Raw genomic sequence first — 22570 nt, forward strand, 5'->3', positions numbered from 1 at the left:
CTTCTGGAAAATTGATACTTTGAAGTCTGGGATTGATATGAGAGAGATATCAGTAAATGAGGAGCAAAGATAGGCCAATGTTTAAGCCTTGAATTGACCATGCTCTAATTAAGTGGAGAGTTAGCTGCCTTAAGTAGCTTAAAGCCTTTCTCTTGTTCCTACTGTATATTTACTATAGGTAAAGCTGAGTCTTTAAAGTTCTTAAGATCATCATGAACTTGACTGTACAGCTCATTCAATAATGCTACTCATTTAAATTAAGGAAGTATTGGGAATTTAGATGTTTCTTTCTTGCAGAAAGTGAGTAAAGGAAAAAATAAATCACTCAGTCCTTCAGGACAGCATTAGCTGTAATTCTAAAGACTAATGTGATCTCAGTACATGAATCAAAAGAGTAAATTAATCTGGAAAATAGCTTGTCCTGGTAGCACAATGAGTTTTTGTATGATTCTTGTGTGGGGTCAGAGACGGATAGTTAATGAAAGATTCCTGAATTAGCAATGGGGATAATTGTTTCCTCTTCCATGCAAAAGAAAAGAAGATATTCAGTGTCTGGGCACGAATACCGCCCATCGGTATGATGAATAAGTATATGCATTTGCCAAGCTGGGGGTCCTGCGTGCTCTCTCATCTAATCACAAACAAGAGAAAATCTGCAGATGTTGGAAATCCAAGCAACACATACAAAATGCTGGAGGAACTCAGCAGGCCAGGCAGCATCTATGGAAAAATGTACAGCTGACGTTTTGGGCCAAGACCTGCCGAAGTGTCTCGGTCCGAAACATTGACTGTACATTTTTCCATAGATGCTGCCTGGCCTGCTGAGTTCCTCCAGCATTTTGTGTGTGTTGCTCTCTCATCCATCCCAGTTTTATTGAGATGTCCTCCTATTAAACAGCACTGTTAAGAAAAGCAGCAAGATCACAAAGCTGATCAATTTACCCTATCTACAATGATTTGCAATGCTATCAACTTGTAATTGTGCTTTACAGTGTGTGTACCGAGGGTTTACAAGTTGTTTTGAACAATCCACTGATTGAAAACAAAGTGTTAATGAATCAACACATGCAAATTTATGAATCACGACCACCAATGAGTCGATATATCAATATTTCATGACCGCAGAAGAAAAAGTTTGCATTGCTTTTACAACAATAGTAATAAGATTCACTTCTTCACCTTGAGCAATGAATCCCACTGATGGAGGATTAAGGGAGAGAGAAAGGACTCAAAAGTTTTCAAACGTGCACAGGTGTAGATCAAAACTCTTAAGTCAAAATGGCTAGTGCACTTATTCCAGAGAATTACCAGATTAATTGAATGCCATTCTACTTTGGTGTTCTGCAGCATATAAAAGATAGATTTAAAATAGCTTCTGAACAGCTGAACCTTAAAAAGAATTACAATTCAACAATTGAGGAGATGACTCCTTTTTAAGATGCATTTTACAAAAAAGTACCCATGTACTGTAATAAAAGTTCATTGCCTGTGATTATTTGAATGCTACATACACTGTAGGTAAGTGGTGTTTGTCAGAATAGTAAAAGCACAGTATTAAAAGTATTTTATGTTGAATAATTTTGAAATGAAATTGGAAAAAAGTAATTTTTGAACAAACACATCATGTGATAAACTTATGTTTCTATAACATTTAGAAGGCAATCCTGGATGCTGTCTGGTATTACTTAACTGCAGCATATCTGATATCAACACCATCACTGAATTAGAGCCACCGGCATTTCCGTGAAGGAAAGCAAATGTTTGAAAAACTCTAATGATCTGCAACAGTCAGTATTACTCTCTTTTACCCAGACCAATTGCGACAGTGTAGAAATGCATATCTGAGTTGGAGTAAGCATTTTATCATAGTGCAGATTATAGTTATTTGTATTGGGGACATCTTTGTAATAGATGTAATATTTTGTTCTTCCCCAAGGATTGTAATTATAGCATGGGTCCTCCCAGACTTTGCAGCAAAGACCAGTTGCAAATCCATTTCCCACAAGTTGACTGGAAACTTTCAGTGCTAGAAAATTTGAGACAAAGTTACATTCGTGAGGGTGCTAGTGTTACACACTTGACACCTTGTGCTCTGCTTCATAATCTTGACTTTCTGCAAGCCCAATTATACAACTGACTCTCTAATATCTTTTGTTTCAGCAATCCAGTCTGTTGGTTCATCTGGAGGTACTGCTCCTTCTAGAGGAGTCACTCCAGTTTCTAGAGGAAGATCTGCTACATCAGGTGGAGTAGTTGTTTCTTGAGCTATGGATGGTGGACTTTCTGTATCAGGTTGGTATTTCCCATAGTTTTGACTCAATCTAGTAGCAATTAACCCTTCCTTTTCCGGAGCTTCTTCATCAGGTAGAATTGCATCAGTTACACTATGACGGTACAAGTAGGATGCATGTTTGACAGAACGTTTCAGCAGATGACGGCGGAAAGCACGTTGAATTTTGATTGCACAAACCTCCTCTTGCTTCCTTCGAAGTGTAGTGGTAATGGGTTCATAGGAAACCTTGGAAGGGTTGGCAGCCATGAATTTCTCTTCCATTGACTCCTTTAGGGCATCCATTTCTCCAGATTCCCCCAAGACTTCCTTGGTCAATGCAAAGAGTATATCCAGACAGTGTATTTTGTCGCCAATCACCATTGGTAGGTCCATGGTAATCAGCTTAATCTTATTTGGTTTGGCAATCCTCAATGGCTCCTTTAATGTATCGACAAAGTCAGATAATCTAGCATACTCAATAAATTGTGTGGCTTCTGGATCAAACTTTTCCCAGACTTCATAGAACATTTCAAAGTCATCCTCACAGAGCGGCTCAGCACTTTCCTCAGTTGCCACATTGAAGTTCTCTAAAATGATGGCAATATACATGTTCACCACAATCAAAAAGGAAATGATGATGTAGCTAACAAAAAAGATTACCCCCACCATTGGATTTCCACAGTTTCCTTCCACATTGGTGCCAGGATTATATGCTTTGGGATCACAGTCGGGAGGGCCACTGTTCATGATGGGCAAAAGCAAGCCATCCCAGCCAGCTGAAGTGGTAATTTGGAACAGGCAAATCATGCTGTTGCCAAATGTTTCAAAATTGAATATGTCATCAATACCTGCTTCTTTTTTCACATATGCAAAATTGGACATCCCAAATATGGAATAGATGAACATAACCAGAAAGAGTAAAAGCCCAATGTTGAACAAAGCCGGAAGTGACATCATCAAGGCGAACAACAGAGTGCGAATTCCTTTAGCTCCTCTGATAAGTCGAAGGACACGGCCAATTCTGGCTAACCTAATAACTCTGAACAAGGTAGGTGACACAAAGTACTTCTCTATTATATCTGCCAGCATAATACCTGAAACAAATAAAAATGAGAGACAAGTAAATTTTTTAATATAAAAATAATAGTCAATTGATGGTGATCTGTGGTAAAGGCAGAGAACACAATATGTTGGTCAACATGTAAAAGACATGCTAACTCTTCAATTCCATTTCAATTCATTTCAATAATAAAAATTTAAATATTCCTGCATTTACAGCCTTTTTGTTTCTTCCTTACTTATTATTTTTAAATCCATTCCCAAAGATAAACATATCTCACTAGATAATGTGTGAAAGTGTAAATCTAATGAAGGTGAGTTGACAGCCAATTTTATCTTCCTTCTGTTTTCGTTTAATTTCCACTGAAGATCTTCAACACAAAGATATGATTTACCTCATTGTCCGAAGTATCCACTACAGTAGATAGCGCTGAAACTACAGTACTTGTTTGGTGATACGGTGATAGGTCTACATCCAAAACATGAATCCTTTCAGAGCAAATCTCTCTATTTTTAATATGGTTATCCAAATCATGCTCCCATTTTTGCTGTCTGGTAAATTGAGACAAATGTTGGATAGACCTCCCTATGGCCTGATTTGCTCTGTTTCCCCTGATTGCTCCATTCCTCCCCGCCCCACGGCCTAAAAGCCTGCAGGTGGTTAGTGTTCTGTAATATAGGCCCAAATGTATTGTGGGAAATGATAGAATGAGAAAGTGGTGAGGATTAGTGTGAATGGTGTTCAATGGTCAGGGCAGATCCAATGAGCTGAAGAGTCTGTTTCTGTGCTATATAACTCAATGAGGAACTGGAAAGCAAATGCTCAATATTTTACTACAACACATCCTCCATTACCCCTGTGTATCCTTTTCATATGAGTGGCAGGTGAGTATTTTGCTATACATCAGGAAATTACACAAATGTCCAATGTTGCTGTTTGGATGAATTAATTTTAATATAATGAAGTAGCAGTTCTTCCGAAGCAATGTTGTTGAATTGCAAGTAGGTTAAATATATCATAAAGATAGTTTTCCAGCTGTCTATAAATAACAGTGACATTCCCACTTTAGTTGCTGCTTCTTTGACTCCAAATCACATGAACTGATAAACTTGGCAGTTACAATATATGATGCACCTGACATCCAATGTGATGGTTCTAGGTTGTTGTTCTGAGGTCGGGACTAAACCAATGAAAATGAAAAAAAAATGCAGATGCTAGAAGTCAGAAACAAAACTTAAAAAGGTAGAAAAACTTAAAAACTCAGGCAGCATCTATGGAAAATGAAACTGTCAACATATCAGGAATTGGTGAAGAGTCACAGACCTGCAACATTAACCATTTTTCTTTCCATAGATGCTGCTTGATCTGCTGACATTTTGAGCATCTGCTGTTTGCCTGGAACTAAGTTACATACTAAGTCCTGACAAAGGGTCTCGGCCCAAAACGTTGACTGTTCGTTTCCACAGATACTGCCTGACCCTGCTGAGTTCCTCCAGCATGTTGTGCGTGTTAAGTTACTTTAAGAGTGGCCGAGTGTCCAAATGTTACTATGAATGCCTGATGCAAACATTGGACAACTAAAGTGACCTATTGGCCATACCGATTAACAGCCTTCAATTAAAACACAAGAAAATATCTGCCGATGCTGGAAATCCGAGTAAAGTACACAAAATGCTGGAGGGACTCAGCAGGCCAGGCAGCATCTAGGAAAAGAGTACACTCGATGTTTGGGGCCGAGACCCTTCAGCAGGTCTTGGCCCAAAACGTCAACTGGAGCATAGGTGCTTGGTGAAATGGTCTCCCAATCTACGTCGGATCTCACCGGGAGCATCGGGCACAGTATATGACTCCAACAGACTTACAGATGAAGTGCTGTCTCACCTGGAAGGACTCTTTAGGGCCCTGAATGGTAGTGAGGGAGGAGGCGTAGGGGCAGGTGGGGCACTTGTTCCACTTGCAAGGATGTGCCAGGAGGGATATCAGTGAGGAGGGACGAGTGGAGAGGGAGCAATCTCTGCAGAAAGAAGAAATTTGGGGGGGTGGGGTTGGGAAAGATATAAAGATGTGCTTGGTGGTGGGATCCCGTTGGACATAGTAGAAGTTTAAGAGAATTATGTGCTGGATGCAGAGGCCAATTTCCCTCCTGTATATCGATGACACCCCATGTAGATTGGGAGACTGCTTCATCGAGCACCTACACTCCATCCGCCAGAAAAAGTGGGATCTCCGAGTGGCCACCCATTTTAATTCCACTTCCCATTCCCATTCCAATATGTCTATCCATGACCTTCTCCACTGTCATGATGAGGCCACACTTAGGTTGGAGGAACCACACCTTATATTTCGTCTGGATAGTCTCCAATCTGATGGTATGAACATCGATTTCTCACACTTCCGGTAAGGCCCCACCACCCCACTCTCCTTCACCATTTCCCATTCCCTTTTCCATCTCTCACGTTATCTCCTTGCCCACCCATCACCTCCTTCTGGTGCTCCTCCCCCCTTTTCTTTCTTCCATGGCCTTCTGTCTCTTTCACCAATTTACTTGCCAGCTCTTTACTTCACCCCTCACCCTCCTGGTTTCACCTGTCAACTTGTGTTTCTCCCTCCCCTCCACCAGCTTTTAAATCTACTCCTCGGCATTTTTTTCTCCAGTCCTGCTGCAGAGTCTCGGCTGGAAGCGTCGACTGTATTCTTTTCGTAGATGCTGCCTGGCTTGCTGAGTTCCTCCAGCATTTTGTGTGCGTTTCATAGATCACAAAATCAAGTTTTTTGTAAACAGATAGAAAAAACAATTTTTGACTTACCTACAATGGAAAGAATCACCACTACAAAATCAAAAATATTCCAGCCGATGGTGAAATAATAATGTCTCAGACCAATGATCTTGAGGACACATTCACTAGTAAACACAACAATAAACACCAAGTTGATCCAGTAAAGAATTTCATCTTTTTCTTTACTTTGGTCATCTGTTTCCACCATCATCGTCACCATGTTGAGGCAAATGAGAATCATGATAAATATATCAAAAGCTTGCTGGCTGACAAAATCAAAGAAAGCTCCTTGAATTTTATTCTGTGGGTGGAGGAAGAGTGAGAAAAGAAATTAAACAAAAATTGAGTTGCTATCTAAAAGAAAAATACTGCAGACACTGGACACCTGAAATGAGACACAAAATGCTGATTTTGTTTTACGGTGTAAAAAGAAAAAGATTTGATGTTTCAGATAAACAACCTTTTGTCATACCTGGGAATATTTAGAAAAAATGTGTGTCTGGAAGTGTAAGGCAAGTAAGGAGGAGAGGATATTACAAAGGGTGGAGGATGGGAGAGATGAAATGCAAATGGAGATGATGAAGTCAGGTGAAGCAGGGTACTAAAGTCAATCAGAGAATAACAAGATACATACATTTAGAGATGTGAAAATCAATTAAAAATGAGTGAATGAAAAGGGAAAAAGCATTGAACACAGGTAATATGAGATGGAATTTCTGAATAACCATGTATTATGGATTGAGGCACTGATCATTTAAGGGGACAAGTGTCCATGAAACTGGCCAAGTCCTGAGATCTGAGATCAAGATCAGGAGGTGGGACAAGGAAAGGAGTCATGGAAATCGTGCTCTCCGTTGGAAGCCTTGAAGTATCAGAGGGTTATGAATTGGAGACAATAGTAGGTTTAAGTCTGGGATGCTTATGTGGTTGATCAATGGTAGGGGGGAATGAGATTAGTGTGTGGGAGAATCATAAGTAAGGATGTGGATGGGTCAAACAATATAGACCACTGTGGGACTTACCTAGGTGTCTTTTAGTCAAGAGCTATATAGTGGGAGGACAACTGCACGAGGAGTAGTCAATGATGGTTACTCTGAGGGCAACAATAGTGTACTTGCCCACCCACTGCCTCCCTCTGGGGCTCGCCTTCCCTTTTCTTTCTTTCATGGACTTCTGTCCTCTTATATCAGACTCTCCCTTGTCCAGCCCTGTATCTCTTTCACCAATCAACTTCCCAGCTATTTACTTCATCCCTTCCCCCTTCAGGTTTCACCTATCACCTTGTGTTTCTCTCTCCCCTCCCCCCGCCTTTCTAATCTACTCTTCAGCTTTTTTTCTCCAGTCCTGCCAAAGGATCATGGCCTGCAACATTGACTATACTCTTTTCCAGAGATACTGCCTGGCCTGCTCACTTGTTTGTGAATGGAGTACTTCATTCACTAAAACCTCAAGAGGAAAATTGCATGGGGAATGACAAACTGGATGCATGCTTGAAGTGGAACTCTATCAGGCACACAAGCAAGGAACTCATGTCAGGAAACATCTGGCTTAATTTATTGCTACATTGTACTCTATCGAAACTATATTTTCAATCCCATAGTGTTGAAATAAGCAGCACTATGATATCTAATTTTTAAGTTGTATGTACCAATTATTTCTTTGCTTGATCAACAACACTTATTTCATGGAAATTGGCTGGAAATTTGCAGGTATAACAATGGAGCTTACATCTTGACAATTGCCGGTAAAGTCCTTTGGGAGGCCTGGAGCAGTGAAAATCATTTACAAGTCCTCTGCAGGTTACTGCAGGCTTCTGTTCCTGTGAACTTTTTTAAAAACTCGGACAGTACACATATCAAAAATGCAGCTACAAACAGAGTTTCCGTGCAAATTCCAACAAGTCACTCTAGCTATTATCCCAAATGCTTATTCATATATACATGTTGTACAGAGGTTGGATATTCATAAGCTGGGGAGGACCTATAAAGGTCATAACTGATAACTGGAACTTTCCAGGAATTGGCCAACTCTTCCATGGTCCATCCAAAATTACGGCTGTAGTGAAAATGAGATGGGCAGAACATGAATACACCACTCATCCAATGTTACCCATCAACACTGAAGGAAATGCAGAGTCCCTTTCAGTGTTGATCAAGTGACATCACTGATTGGATGAGTAATGTCATGCATCCAATCAGTGATGGATGGGTGACATCATCCATGTCAGTCAAGACATGGCAGAGATATTTATATTTTGTACAAATATTTCTTCCATATTTTTAACCAAGTTACTCTGAAGAACATCTTACAGAAGTTTCAAATGTATCTGACATTACACTTACATTTGGTCTTGGGATGGGTTTTTGTGGTTTCTTCGAACCCAGTTTCTTCATAGCATTATAATATTTCTTCTGTTCTTCTGTCATAAATATATCTTTTCCTCCAAAGTGAAGATAAGAACACTTACAATTATTTCATGAAAGTTCAAGAATATTCATCAAGTTCAAAGATAAACATTCTACAGGTCATCATCATATTTTAGACTGTTATAGCTGAATAAGGTACCTAATGCAGCCTAAACTGGCACTTATTTTCCCCAATTTATTTGTCAGAAAGTAAAATAAGTTGTTTGCATGAGAAAAGACAGTAATGGTTTCAAGCACATTTGCAGGTGTTTCTGTTTAGTAATGTTGTGGTTTGTCTGATGCCTCCATCAAAACTAAGTAGTGATCACTCCATCATGAAAACAAAATGGGCAACAAAATCAGAAAACCAATCATGGCTAACTCAGAAAGCAGATTCAGTGGCTAGCACCAGGGACAGTGAAAAATGGCACATTGTGAAAAGCTATTTGGTCAATAATATACACAGGAAAGGGAAATGGCTACCTCTGGCCACTCCAGTCCCATATAGTATGATTGATGCTCAATGGGTTTCTGGGAGACAAGAGTTTTGGGATAAGTATGATCATTACCATGAGGTCAAGTATATCAAGAAAAAGATACACATTTATAGACATTGTAGTGAGTAAAAATCCATCCAGTAAATATAATTTTTAATAGTTTGGAAACAGTGAATTTATTCTATTAATGGATTTGAACGTATGCATTTAGGATGAAAGACAGGCATCTCATTGGTGTATACCACAATTTACCAGCCCTCACCTCTACATCTTTGGAATGTGGGAGACAACTGGAACACCCAGAGGAAACTGACACGGTCAGAGAGAAAATAAAAACTCCTTACAGACAGCAGCAGAATTGGGGCTGTGTCACTGGTGCTGCTGTAACAATACGATAACCCCTACACTAACTTGTTGTCCATCTTATCTATGTACATACTTTGTTCTTTTCTTAACCTTAAGACTCTGGAAATATGAAAAATGTAAAGAAGAGATACTTATCTTTTTCTTTTGTTGGTTAAAGTTGTCAATAATGACACCAATGAAAAGATTGAGGGTGAAGAATGCCCCGAAGATGATGAAGATGACAAAGTACACATACATGTAGAGGTTAATTTCATAGGATGGCTGCTGTTCCATCTACAAAAGGAAATGGCCACTTATTAACACTTCACAGGATCAAGGTCAACACTGAATTATAGAATTAAAGATTCATTGTCACTGAATTTTTCTTAAAAATGCTACCATTTTCCTTGAAGATGGGAGTATTTTGGACTGTGAGAGAGAGAGGGAGAGGGAGAGATTTCCAAGAAGCATTACTACTTAGGGTTTAAAATAGAAATCATGAGTGATCAGAGAATTGTGGTACGTAGGGGAAATCTCTGGGGCAGGGGTCTTGAGGAATCTCTGGATGGGAGCCGAGTGTCGGGTCCAGGACAATTGTATGGTTAGGGTCAGATTTAACTCGTGGTATTCAAGGTGATTTTCATGACATCCAAAAATACTTTATAGCCAGTGAAATACCTTTGATGTGAAGTCACTGTTGGATTGCATTAAACACAATTGAAATGAAATATAAGCCTGGAATCCAAGCGTATTAAGAACAGCACTTAAGCAATTCCTGCTAGAACCTTTCTGTACTTAGACCCTTAGCAATGCCTGCTTTTTCATGGCCTTAATTTCAGCTGAAAACAAGATCAAGAAAGTCATCGGCACATTCTAGTGCATATTTCATTACATTTTACAATAAAATAATAGTGGTGTTTTAAGCTCTAACTAGGTCCTATTGGGCCAGAAAGACCAGCTGTCAACAGAGACTAATGAGTCAATGGGCTCATTGTCACACAAGAGAAGTACCTGCATACTCTGTGAATAGACTTATTGAATATTTGGAAGAGCACAAAATAATGATTTTGTAAAACTTAATATCTAATCCTCAACCTTTAGCCAGCAAACTATTTAACAGACAAAAAGTTAAAAAGCATTCATATTTTACGAGGAACAGCAATATATAGTTACATTATATGATGCAGAAAATGCACTAGACATACTAGAGGATTTAAGAGATGGGATAAAACACCAGAGCTATATTCATTGCATTCATGTTACCGTTTGACAGATTCAAATTACTACCAACAGAATTATTAATAGGTCACCAAGAACTGGTGGACCTGGGCCAAATTGAAATGGTAGCAATTCTTATGTATCAAGATAGATGTGGAGGCAGCTTGTTGGGAAAAGAACTACTTTTCATTCTGTGGACTGAAATGACCAAAAATTTGAAGCTACAACTTTAGCTCATGTGATGCTAATATCGACACTCTGGTCACATCAATATTTGCTTAGAACGTTATAGGTACAAAATTTGGTTACACAGTCTGCTGGAAGTATGTTGGGTAAGCAGGATATGATGTCAATCAGTGTGTAAAGCTGATTTAAAGCCAGCACTGCCATTTTAAACTTTAAAACTCCATCTAATGTACTCTCTCAATTCTGTCCAGTCATTCAGCCCTAAAGTACCCACTCCATCAGTTTTATTTACAGAAATGTAGGTTATATGCTGTTAATATAGCATTTTGTGTGCGTTGCTTGGATTTCCAGCACCCGCAGATTTTCTCTTGTTTGTGTTTATATGGACTGATCAGTTGATTTTTGCTCAAATTGCACAACTATATCTAAAATCTACAGTGAGTGGCGTGGTAAGTGGTGGTAGCCTAATCCTGAATTTAAGACTTCTGCAGAAATTATTTTCTCTCAGTGCATTAGTAGCTATTCCTTTAGGAATGAATCATAAGTGGACATATAGAGTGGAGCAAGCTACTAGAAGATGATGGAAGAAGGGAAGTGGGTGGGCATTCTGCAGAAGGCCATATCCGCTTGAGGTATTCGGGGAGAAATTCTCCCAGCTCAGCCTCAATGAACAGTTTGTGAAGCACTTGTAATTCAATAAGAACATCTTTACTAAAATTTCCTAGGTTTGCTGAATCTTACAACTTGTCACTGGTAAAATTTCATTCCCGTTTCCAAGAGAGCAGTAAGCAAAGTGAGAATGCGACATTGTAAGTATCTTAGGCTTAATCATGGACTTTACACATGAAGTTCTTGATGGCATTGAATGTTATATCTGTTCTATAGAGAAGTACCATGCAATGCCTTCAGGCACAGCATGTGCAATATTGGCAGAGTGTCGCCTACCTACTATAGATCTTCACAGGAGTCAATACTGAATACCAAACAACTGAAAAAGATGACAAGAAAGAGGAAGGAACATATATGTGGCCGCTATTTGGTCAAACTGTCCAACTTTATACAGAAGCTGTAAGGGATGCATTTCATTCCCTCAATACCCAGTTGATGTCTGACCATAGATAGCAGATAACACTACCTAGAAATGCACAACTTCCCAATTGTAGTATTGATGCCTGGACGCTTGACTGCAGCTATGATGCTTCACTGCCAAATTCTCTGTTGTGTGACTTGCATTTGAACTATGATCACTGAGACAGAAGGAATTTTTAATGATGATTTCAGTTTGTAAGTAATGCACAAATTAATAATTATGCTGCAGCAAATCTATTGACATGTTCAAATAATGCCCAATTGCCTGGTCTTCTGTGGAGAAGCCCTGCAATACTGGCTGAGTGCAGGCCAACCAAAACATCCCATGCCTGCTGCAGGTCTTCATACTTGCCGAGACTAAATATCGATTAATTGAAAATGATGAGGAGTGAAAAGGAGAAACCTACTTGGCCACGTATTTGGTCAGGGTGTCATGACCAGCTCAGACAATTGTGATATTAAACACAAGCATAATCCCCCAATTTTATGAAAATCATATATACCTCTCCCTTCACCTGTCTCCCTCTCTCAAAGGAAATATTGAACCCTTCAAAGATTCTTCCAGCACCACTAGATCGGCTGGGTGAGGGGGCTGCAGCAACACCCTCGCGCTCAACACCACTACGATCTGATTGTGGACCACAAGAAGGGGAAGTCAGGAGAACATACACCAGTTCCCATTGAAGGGTCAACAGTGGAAAGGGTGAGCAGCTTCTGAGAATCTATACTGGGCTGAACACATTGACTTAATTATGAAGAAGGCACATCAGCAGCTCTACTTCTTAGGTGTTTGAGGAGATTTGTTATGTCACCAAAAACTCTAACAAGTTTCTACAGATGTACGATGGACAGCACTCTGACTGGTTGCATCACAGCTTGGTGTGGAGCTTCCAGTGCACTGGATTACAAGAGGCTACAGGCTATAGACTCTGCTCCATTATGAAATCAGCCCCCCTACATCTGGAACATGCCCTCTTCTCATTACTGTAATCAGGGAGAAGGAGAAGGAAAAGGAGCCCTAAGACTCACACTCAATGATTCAGAAACAGTTTCATCAGACTGTTATCAGATTTCGGATTGGTCCATGAACCTATGAACACTTCCTCACTATTCCTTTTTGGTCCCACTATTTACTTACTTTAGTATGTTTAGTAATTTTGTCTTTGCACTCTGCAGTTGTTGCAAAACACCCAACAAATTTCATGTCATCTAAGCCAGTGACAATAACTCTGATTCCAATTGTGATTTCAATTCCTCCCACTATCTCTCCTTCCTCTGTAACAGTATCCACTTAGCCTCAGTGCAAAGATAAATTCCAATGCAACATATACAGCATGGTGCAGAAGTCTTAGGCATATATGCAGAGCTAGGGTGCCTGTACTGTATTTGTCACCATGGAGTGGAGAGCGAGTTTATAAATCTGACGGGAGCAAAGGATGTTGGGAATAGCGAAGGAGGAGTGCGGGACAGGTGGCAGAACAGAAGTGCTGGGGCAGAGGGTGGCATGGGTGCAGGCACACCCAGCAATTAACACCAGGCAAGGTCATTTGATTCCAAACAATTGATTTATTGATCATTATAGAATGTCTCTCTGGTGCTTCCTGCTCCCTCCCCTCTCCCTTCCCCTTTTCCCAACCATGATTCCCTCTCCCTGCCTCCTTCCCACTCTCAGTCCACAATACAGACCCATATCAGAATCAGGTTTATCATCACTCACATATGTCATGAAATTTGCTTTTTTTTGTGACAGCAGTACAGTGCAATACATAAAATTATTACAGTACTGTGCAAAGGTCTTAAGCACCCTAGCTATATACTGTATATGTGTCTAAGATTTTTGCATAGTACTGTATCCACCAGGCAAGTTTATAAATTGAAGCATGCTATACTGATAAAAAGGTTTATTGCCTGCGTGCATTCCTTTAGTTGCTATTTTTATGTGCCTTTGTTTGCTCACCCTATACAATGTAATCCCCATAGCTATAGCACATTCTCAACAAGCATGAAGAGGGACTACCTCCTACTTGAGTTAGATTAATTATTACTTAGGCTGCTGTAAAGAACAACAAACATTTCAGACAAACAGTGCTGATTATGATGCCAGCAAATCACCACAGTAAGCCTTTGGGGCGATTAGAACCCGAGTCAGAATCCCATTTCAGAACGAATGAGAGTACGATAAGGTCATTCAACCTTGAGCTTCTTCCACCATTCAATGGGATCACACCTCAGAACCGTTTATGAGCTCTCTCTCCTTTTCCCTTGGTCCCTCTAAAATCCAGAAGTCTATCTACTGAAGACCAATCACTGACAATACAAATACAATCAATCAGTGAGCCTTCATAGAACACCCGTCGATAGAATTTGAAAGATTTGCCAGCTGCTGAGTAAGCTGTCTCCTTATTGAGGCATAGCAGCATAGGAGTGGCGTAGGGGTGGCATAATAGTGTAGTGGTTAACACAATACTTTACAGTACCAGCAATTACGGTTCATTTCTGACTGCTGTCTGTAAGGTATTTGTACATTCTGCCTGTGATCGTGCGGTGCTTCAGTTTCCTCCCACATTCCAAGGACATACAGATTAGTTAGGGTTAGTAAATTGTGGGCATACTATGTTGGTGTTGGAAGCATAACAACATTTGCAGGCTGCCCTCAGCACATATTCGGACTGTGTTGGTTGTTGGCACAAATGACACATTTCACTGTATGTTTCGATAATATCCGTGATTAATGCTATGTCCAGTTCAACCAGACATCGAGGCCACTTCACTAGTTGTCAAGGGATTTAACTTCTCAGCTGAGGTCATAGCTTAGAATTTCTTTCTGCTTTGCTTATCCACCCCTTTTCAAGTTGGCCAGGGAATAATTTTCCTGAACTCTGTTGATAGTAGTCAGTTTCCTCAGCTCATGACCCAGGAATATCCTGTAAGTAACGAGAAAACCTTTGCCTTGCTCTTTGACCTTCAGAGGTCAGGGCTGGAAATTAAACAAGGTGATTTTTTCTGAGTTGCTTCACCAGCACACTTTACAGAGATAAATATTAGAAATTTGAAATAATTATTGCAGCAGGTTCTTCCTGAATAAAGAGCATCATTTATTGTTACAATACTTAATTATTATGGTGCAGAAGGAAATCACTCTGACAGCTGTCAATCTCAACAGTTCCATTCCCCCTCTTCTTTATTTGACACAACTTATTTTCTCTCACATGTCTATTCACTTTCCTTTGATCTTTCTGTTACCACTTACCAAGGGGCATTTTACAGTTAGGTCTTTGGAATGTGGGAGGAGACTGCAGCATGCAATGGCAGCATAGTCACAGGGAGAACATGCAAACATCGGTCAGAACCAAATCGGGGTCACTAAGCTGTCCTAACTGCTGCATATTCCTGACAACAAACAGGGTGTTTCATTGATATCAAATCCATATTACTGTTAAAAACAGATCTTTAAAAGGACTTCTGTGATTATATTAGATGTTATAACAAGGAGGAAATATTCTGCACAGCTGTTTGGTGAAGCTGAGCTACAGTAGTTTCAGTAATACTGAGTGATCTTAGCACATGCGTTGGTATATTGGATGACACAACAAGAGCCAAAAGCAACAAGAACAAAGTCAAATCTTTCACAAAAACACAAATTCTAACAGGATCAGAAGACTTGGAAACTTTGGCCCAAGAAATACTTTCTCAAGAAATGTGTAGCAGTGCAACTAAAAATGTTCTAAATCTAGAATTGTGCAAAACACCATTTTTTAGAGCTTAAGAAAAGTGTATCCTCTAACTTTCTGCTGGGATTTTCTGTAGTGATACAGACATTGCTGTAGTGCAAAACATCCAACTACGGTGAAATGCACACAAATTTTGTGTCCAACTCATTGAATTAAAAAGCAACGACAGTTCTTGATTACACCCAGAACAAAACATTTTTACTAAGCCTTCGGGTGAATGCCACATTCTTTTCCCCAGGTTGGCGTATCAAGAACGATAGGACATGAGTTAGGTGAGAGGTGAAAGATTTGAAAAGAGACCTGAAGGGCAACTTCTTCACCCAGAGGAAGTCCATATATGGAATGAGTTGCCTGAGGAAGTGGTTGTGAACATTAACAACATTTAAAGACATTCAGACACATACATGGATAGGAAGAAGACACATACGAAGAATTTAGAGTGATATGGGCCAAATGTGGGAAAATAGGACTAGCTCAGATGGGCATCTTGGTTTGCATGGACTAATTAGGCCGAAGGTCCTGTTTTGATGCTGTATGACTATTTCTCCTGAGACCAGACTGTTTAAAAGACTATCAGACACACTACATTCTTAGCTCTCTGCAGCCTCACTGTTTACTCTTTGTAGTTCTCACACTTATGATTAAGAATTCCTTGCATCTTTGGTGAATTTTCTTCACTTCAGACCTATTGCTAGTGAGGTCTTGTCTCCACTTTACACTTTTTTTGTTGAATATAATGGAAATGGACCACAGATAGCCAATATATCACTGCCACTTTCAAAATGAGGCATAATTAAACATTATATTCCGTCTGGGTAGCCTCCAACCTGATGGCATGAACATTGACTTCTCTAACTTCTGTGAATGCCCCAACTCCTCTTCACACCCCATCCATTATTTATTCATTTATTATTATTAATTATAATTTTTTTTCTTTCTCTCTCTTTTTCTCCCTCTGTCCCTCTCACTATACTCCTTGCCCATCCTCTGGGCTTCCCCCTCCCCCTTTTCTTTCTCCCTAGGTCTCCCATCCCATGATCCTCTCGTATCCCTTTTGCCAATCACCTGTCCAGCTCTTGGCTCCATCCCTCCCCCTCCTGTCTTCTCCTATTATTTCAGATCTCCCCCTCCCCCTCCCACTTTCAAATCTCTTACTACCTCTTCTTTCAGTTAGTCCTGACGAAGGGTCTTGGCCCAAAACATTGACTCTTCCTATAGATGCTGCCTGGCCTGCTGCGTTCACCAGCGATTTTTATGTGTGTTGTAGATAAAGCAGTATTTGTGGAGAACAGAAGCAGATTAAATGTTTTGGCCCAATGGTAAGAGTTTAATGTTCCGATTAAAGTTCTTCGATGTTTTCTTACTCCACATTTACAGTCTAACATACAGAACACCTCCAGTACTTTCTGGTTTTAGTTTGTATTTATTCTTGCATTAGTCTTCTATATTCTGTGATTGACATTTATTTACACTAACCATAATCAACTTACAAAACTTTGCAAGACTGTGAACCATATTAAAACTACTAGGAGCTGTGCCTCCCGTGAATGTTGATTGTAAAGTGCAACAGGTTTGAATAGGAGAACTTCAAGGTCCTTCCTGATTAGCCCATCATGATCAAATGAAAACAGTAATCGTATTCAAACAGCTAGTCATAAAAGTGCACAGAAGGATTTGCCCAAACTTCCCATTATTTTATATTACTTCCTAATTTTCAATAAATTACTTTGTTGTTATTTTTAAGGAAAGAACAAAATGGGAACAAATAAAACCACATACTGAGTATTGTGATTACATTAAGCAGAAGTGGGAGAAATACAAAAATGGAAGTGGCAGGCACATATTTCAAGAGAAATAGGAAGAAACATATTTATAAAATATAGCCAATTCTTGTACATTTAAAGATGGCATCAACTATGAGTGTGACAAAGAAAATAATTGCGAGCACCTGATGACTCTAAACCTCCCACACAATACTTATTTGAAAGCAAGACAGTCCAACAGGAGTGTTTAACTCCTGAACCATGCTTTGGACTACTGCTTCGCTCCACTACTCCAAAGAACAGAGACTTGCCAGGAAATTCAATTACATAGCACTTCTTTCTCAATGTCATGTGATTGATTTTTCCTGGCATGATTCCCAGTAACAGCGATTTCTAGATTGTTTTGTATCACTCCTGGGTCTAAATAGAAATCTAAGAGTCAAACAGCAGAGAAAAAAGCCATTCAGTCAATCACAAGTGCCCAATTACACGAACCCTACACTATTACTATTTCATTCTCTCCACTTTCCCATCAACTCTCCCCAGATTCTACTACTTACTCGCACACTTTGGAGCAATTTGCAGCGGCTGATTAACCTACTAACTCCCAGAGGAAACCCAGGGGACATGTAAACTCCACACAGACAGCCTGTAAGATCAGGATTGAACCCGAGCCTCTGCAGCCCATTTCTACCGGCGGCACAATTTTGTCACCCTATGCTGACCAGCACATCTGGGTGCAATCTCCATGTGTCCATTTTGCAACCAAATTCAGACGCTTAGCAGAGAAATAAGTCACAGCACAGCAATGAATCATGATCTCTGTAAGGTAAGTTCTTTCATCACCTCATCATCCGGGTTTCTTCACCACATCAACTTCACATACACACTGATAATCATTTCTCCCAAGCTCTAGGTCTGGACATTCTGATCCACCTACCCTTCTAATTATCCCAATTATTCAACAGTCCCAAGTCCAAACCTTCATCTTCACAAGGTCCTTTCAATCCTCCCAACCACTTGTCTTTTAAAGGTTACTCTCCATTCCATAGAGGCTTCAGTCTCCCCCGTTCCTCAGCCAACAAACAAATTAACCGATTGCTACCCTCAGCTGTAGCTTGCCTGCACATAGTTTCTGAAGACTTGTTCTCCCTCCCCTTATTTATCCACAGTATGTCTTGCTTTGCAATAGCAATCAACAGTCCTTGTTAGCCCAACTGATCATCTAAATCACATATTGCTGCAACTAGAAAGAAGGCAAGACAACAGCTATATTTCATTGAGAATTTGAGGAGATTTGGTTTGCCACCTAAAACACTAGAAAACTTCTACAGATGTACTGTGGAGAGCATTCTAACTGGCTACATCACCGTCTGGTATGGGGGGTGGGCAAGATGGCTACTGCACAGGATCAAAGTATACAGCAGAGAGATGTAAACAGTCAGCTCCATCATGGGCACTAGCCTCTGAAGTCTTCAAGGAGCGGTGCCTCAGAAAGGTGGCATCCATTATTGAGGATCCCCACCATCCAGGACATGGCCTCTTCTCATTGTTATCACCAGCAAGGAGGTACAGGAGCCTGAAGGCACACACTCAAACATTCAGGAACAGCTCCTTCCCCTCTGTCATCTGATTTCTGAATGGACATTGAACCCATGAACACTACATCACTACTTTTTTATTTCTATTTTTGATCTTCTTATTTTAATCTAACTATTTCATATATATATATATATACACACACACATACACATATATACACACACTTACTGTAATTCAGTTTCTTGTTCTAAATTTATCATGTAATGCATTGAACTGCTGCTGCAGAGTTAACAAATTACAAAAAAAATCATCTGAGTGAAATGACCCAGAATCTGATTTAGTCCTTGTGGGGTTTTGAAATTGGACTTGGTATCACTTCTACAATTAGGTAATATCCCAAACATCCTACTGATTCTTTGGATAGTCACCAATCAACAGTTCAATTTTGAATAATTTGTAGAAAATTACAGATAGGCAAATAACATCTAGAAATTATATCAACTTATTAATCACAACTATCCTGAAGGCAATACTGTGAAAATTCAACAAAAAGATATACATTAGTGAATTGATATTCCAATATTTACAGCTTTAGGATTTGAAGATAATATTTTGCTTCTTGGCAATCCATTTGTCAAAGGAAGTAAGTCCATTAACAACACAGAAACACATGTAGAGTATAAGAAAAGGTGTGGCAGGAAAGCCATCATACTTCCGCACATTACCTTTAATGTGTGAGGTTTATGCCATTAAGACCATCCAAGCACAATTAAATACCAGATTTATTTAGGCTAATGAATATTTCAAATGAATGGTTTTAACTGAGAGCATCTACTCACCTCACGGGAGTCAACAGCTGCATACATTATGTCCATCCACCCTTTAAATGTTGCCTTTTGGGAACAAAATTAAGAGACCATGAACAACATTAGCTAGAAAACATTTTTTTCACGTGATTAATCAATTTTAATACTACTTCTAAATAGCTACTTTAAAATATAATTAATCTCCACATTCGATTAGAATGCCCTGTATAATGTGGCAAATTGATGTATATTGTTAAGTCCACATGATGTTTATAATTATTCAGAAAGCAGATAACAATAAATCAAAGAAATACTGTATTTGGAAATTAATAAGAACAAAAGAAATTTATAATAAGATAGAGGAGTTAATGGATTTGTGGCTGCATTGTGGAATCTGAGGCCTACAGTTCCAGACCTTCAGCTGAAGCCATCTAGTCTAAAAGATTTGTCCCTTTGTATTCTTCCTTTAAAACACCTTTTTTTCCAATTCCATTCCATGTGTGTTATCAGAACATTAGTGTCCCATTATTATATGGCTTTACTGGTAACTTTATAATTAATAACTGTTGGCACCATTTAATTCGCAAGAAAATGAATCTCAGGGTTGTATATAGTGACATATATGTACTTTGATATTTACATTGAACTTTTGAACTGTATTTCTTGCTTAGTTTGCTATCAGTAACTGCATTTCCATCATTTCTAAGCAGGCACTAGGAATAACAGTTGTTCCTGGAAACTAGGAAAAGAGAATTAGGAAAAACTGTTCTCATGTTTTTGATTAGTTATTTTTAATAAATTAGTTTTTTAAAATCCTTTTTGCCACTTTATATCACTGTTTACTCAAGATATATTGCTTAGGTGCAGTTTTGAACAAAACTCTGACAACAATTTATTGGACGAGTAGATGAAAGAGCTTCCTTTGAGACTGTCAGTCTGCTTCCCCCGTTGTTGCAACTTGTTTCCAGCAATTTTTACTCCTATTTCTGCATTGTTCTATGAATACAGTGTTTCCTGCACAGAAGCATATTTAAACCAATATTTCTTAAATTATTGAAGGACACATTTGCTATTTAAAGTGTAAATCTTTGCACTTCCTAAAAGTGTTTCAATTCTTCTATCACATTTAAGTTGTTAATAATCTATCAGGCTTGGCTTACTTGCAATTTAACTCTCAAGGTGACATCTATTGATTAATTTGTTTTGGTTCTCTGATCTAGGACTTTTGGGTAGTTGGTTTAGACTGGAGGGCACAGTCAAATGGACAATATGCTATATCCCCAATCCGAATGATTCTTTTTAGGTTACCCTCATCTTAACTAATCCCTGCTTAACCCCTTGCAGTCTGACCTGATCTTTGACTCAAAATCTCATGCCAGACCCTTTCCATTGCAATACATGTACCTGGAACCAGATCTACCAGATGTTCCTTGTATGCTGTGCTCTGGCCTGAGGCCTCATCTACTATTGGACTTTCCTGCAAATGTCCATGGAGAGAACATCTGTTAGCTCACTTCATCTCAACAAATTAACATGCCTTTTCAGGTGCGAAATTAATTCTATGCCCCAGATGCAGACTGAGGAGATTGGAGATACTAAACTGAGGCACACAAGTGAATAGGCCATTTGGCCCTTCAAGCCATGCCACCAGGAACCCCTGATTTAACCCTAGCCTAATCACGTGATAATTGGCAATGACAAATTAACCTACTAACCAGTACGTCTTCGGACTGTGGGAGGAAACCAGAGCACCCTGGGGAAACCCATGCATTCCACAGGAAGGACATACTGTACATATCCTTACAGAAGATGCCAGACTTGAACTCCAAATGTCCCGAACTGTAATAGCGTCGCACTAACCACTACACTACCATGGTGCCCACAGTAGATAGTGGCAGAATTTGTATTGGTGTAATTACATAATCAATTGCAATTAGAAATGTAGGCAGTAGACTTTGTAACGCTACATTCACAGAAGAGCTCACAGATCCCTTAATATATCTTACAAAATTAGGAAAAACCAGGAAACCTAACAATGAGGAGGAACCCATCGCTACTGTCTGTCTTCCTTATACATTTCCATGGTTTCTGGAAGGATTACCAGGGTCCTGAAGAAATACTGGATTAATGCCATCCACAAGCCCATCAAGAAGCTCAAATCACAGCTTATGGCGGTCAAAGATGACCTGGGACTCAGGACGGCTGGTGTTTACAAGATTTCCCATTAAAGCAGAGCAGCGTATGTCAGTGAGATGGGGAGAATCATGGAAACCCTCATCAAGGAGCACAGGTGTATCTGTTTGGGTTGCCCAGTGAAATCGGCAGTAGCAGGACATTGCACCTGCAATGGCCATAGACTGACTTTGGCACAAAACTACTGTGCCACGGCATTGGCTTTTGGGACTGCCCTGATGAAGGAAGCCATTGAAGTAAAATTACAGAAAAAGAATTTTAACAAAGAGGAAGGTTTCACTCTAAGTAAGAACTGGAATTCGATTGTAAACAAATTAGGACAGTGGAAACCCGATTGGATGAAAACTAACCAGTCAGGAGGGATGGATGATGGGGGTATAAATACTACTGGACTAGACATGCCCAGGCATCATCCCTGATGAAGGTGCCAGATTTTGTCATCAAAACGTCAGTTAAGATCATACCAGTACCGGGTTAGAAACCTGAGAAGAATTAGATTCTGCTCAACGGTAGTGGTAATACCATTAAGTTTACAATAACAGAATTATTGATTATTGGTTTCAAAATAAATGATGTCATTACAATGTTAATTGAGAGTCATTTTCAATGGTGAATCGAACTGTAATATATTACACTTGTTGAATAAGGATTTTAGAATATATCTGAAACTATGTTACTAATCAAAT

General features: G+C 39.5%; 1 protein-coding gene across 1 annotated transcript in view; it reads right to left on the minus strand.

Annotated features, from left to right (window-relative positions):
• Window positions 1-840: 840 nt before the first annotated feature.
• Window positions 841-22570, minus strand: part of scn4ab (sodium channel, voltage-gated, type IV, alpha, b) — a 218761-nt gene continuing 197031 nt past the window's right edge. Inside the window, exons 23-27 of the mRNA XM_063037680.1 lie at window positions 19725-19778; window positions 9513-9650; window positions 8452-8556; window positions 6140-6410; window positions 841-3366 (exon numbers count right to left, since the gene is read on the minus strand). Of these exons, the coding sequence (XP_062893750.1) occupies window positions 2126-3366; window positions 6140-6410; window positions 8452-8556; window positions 9513-9650; window positions 19725-19778 (1809 nt within the window). The 3' untranslated portion in view covers window positions 841-2125. The remainder of the gene's footprint in view (window positions 3367-6139; window positions 6411-8451; window positions 8557-9512; window positions 9651-19724; window positions 19779-22570) is intronic.

This window comes from Mobula hypostoma, chromosome X1 (assembly GCF_963921235.1).
Source record: "Mobula hypostoma chromosome X1, sMobHyp1.1, whole genome shotgun sequence".
In the NCBI taxonomy this organism is placed as follows: Eukaryota; Metazoa; Chordata; class Chondrichthyes; order Myliobatiformes; family Myliobatidae; genus Mobula; species Mobula hypostoma.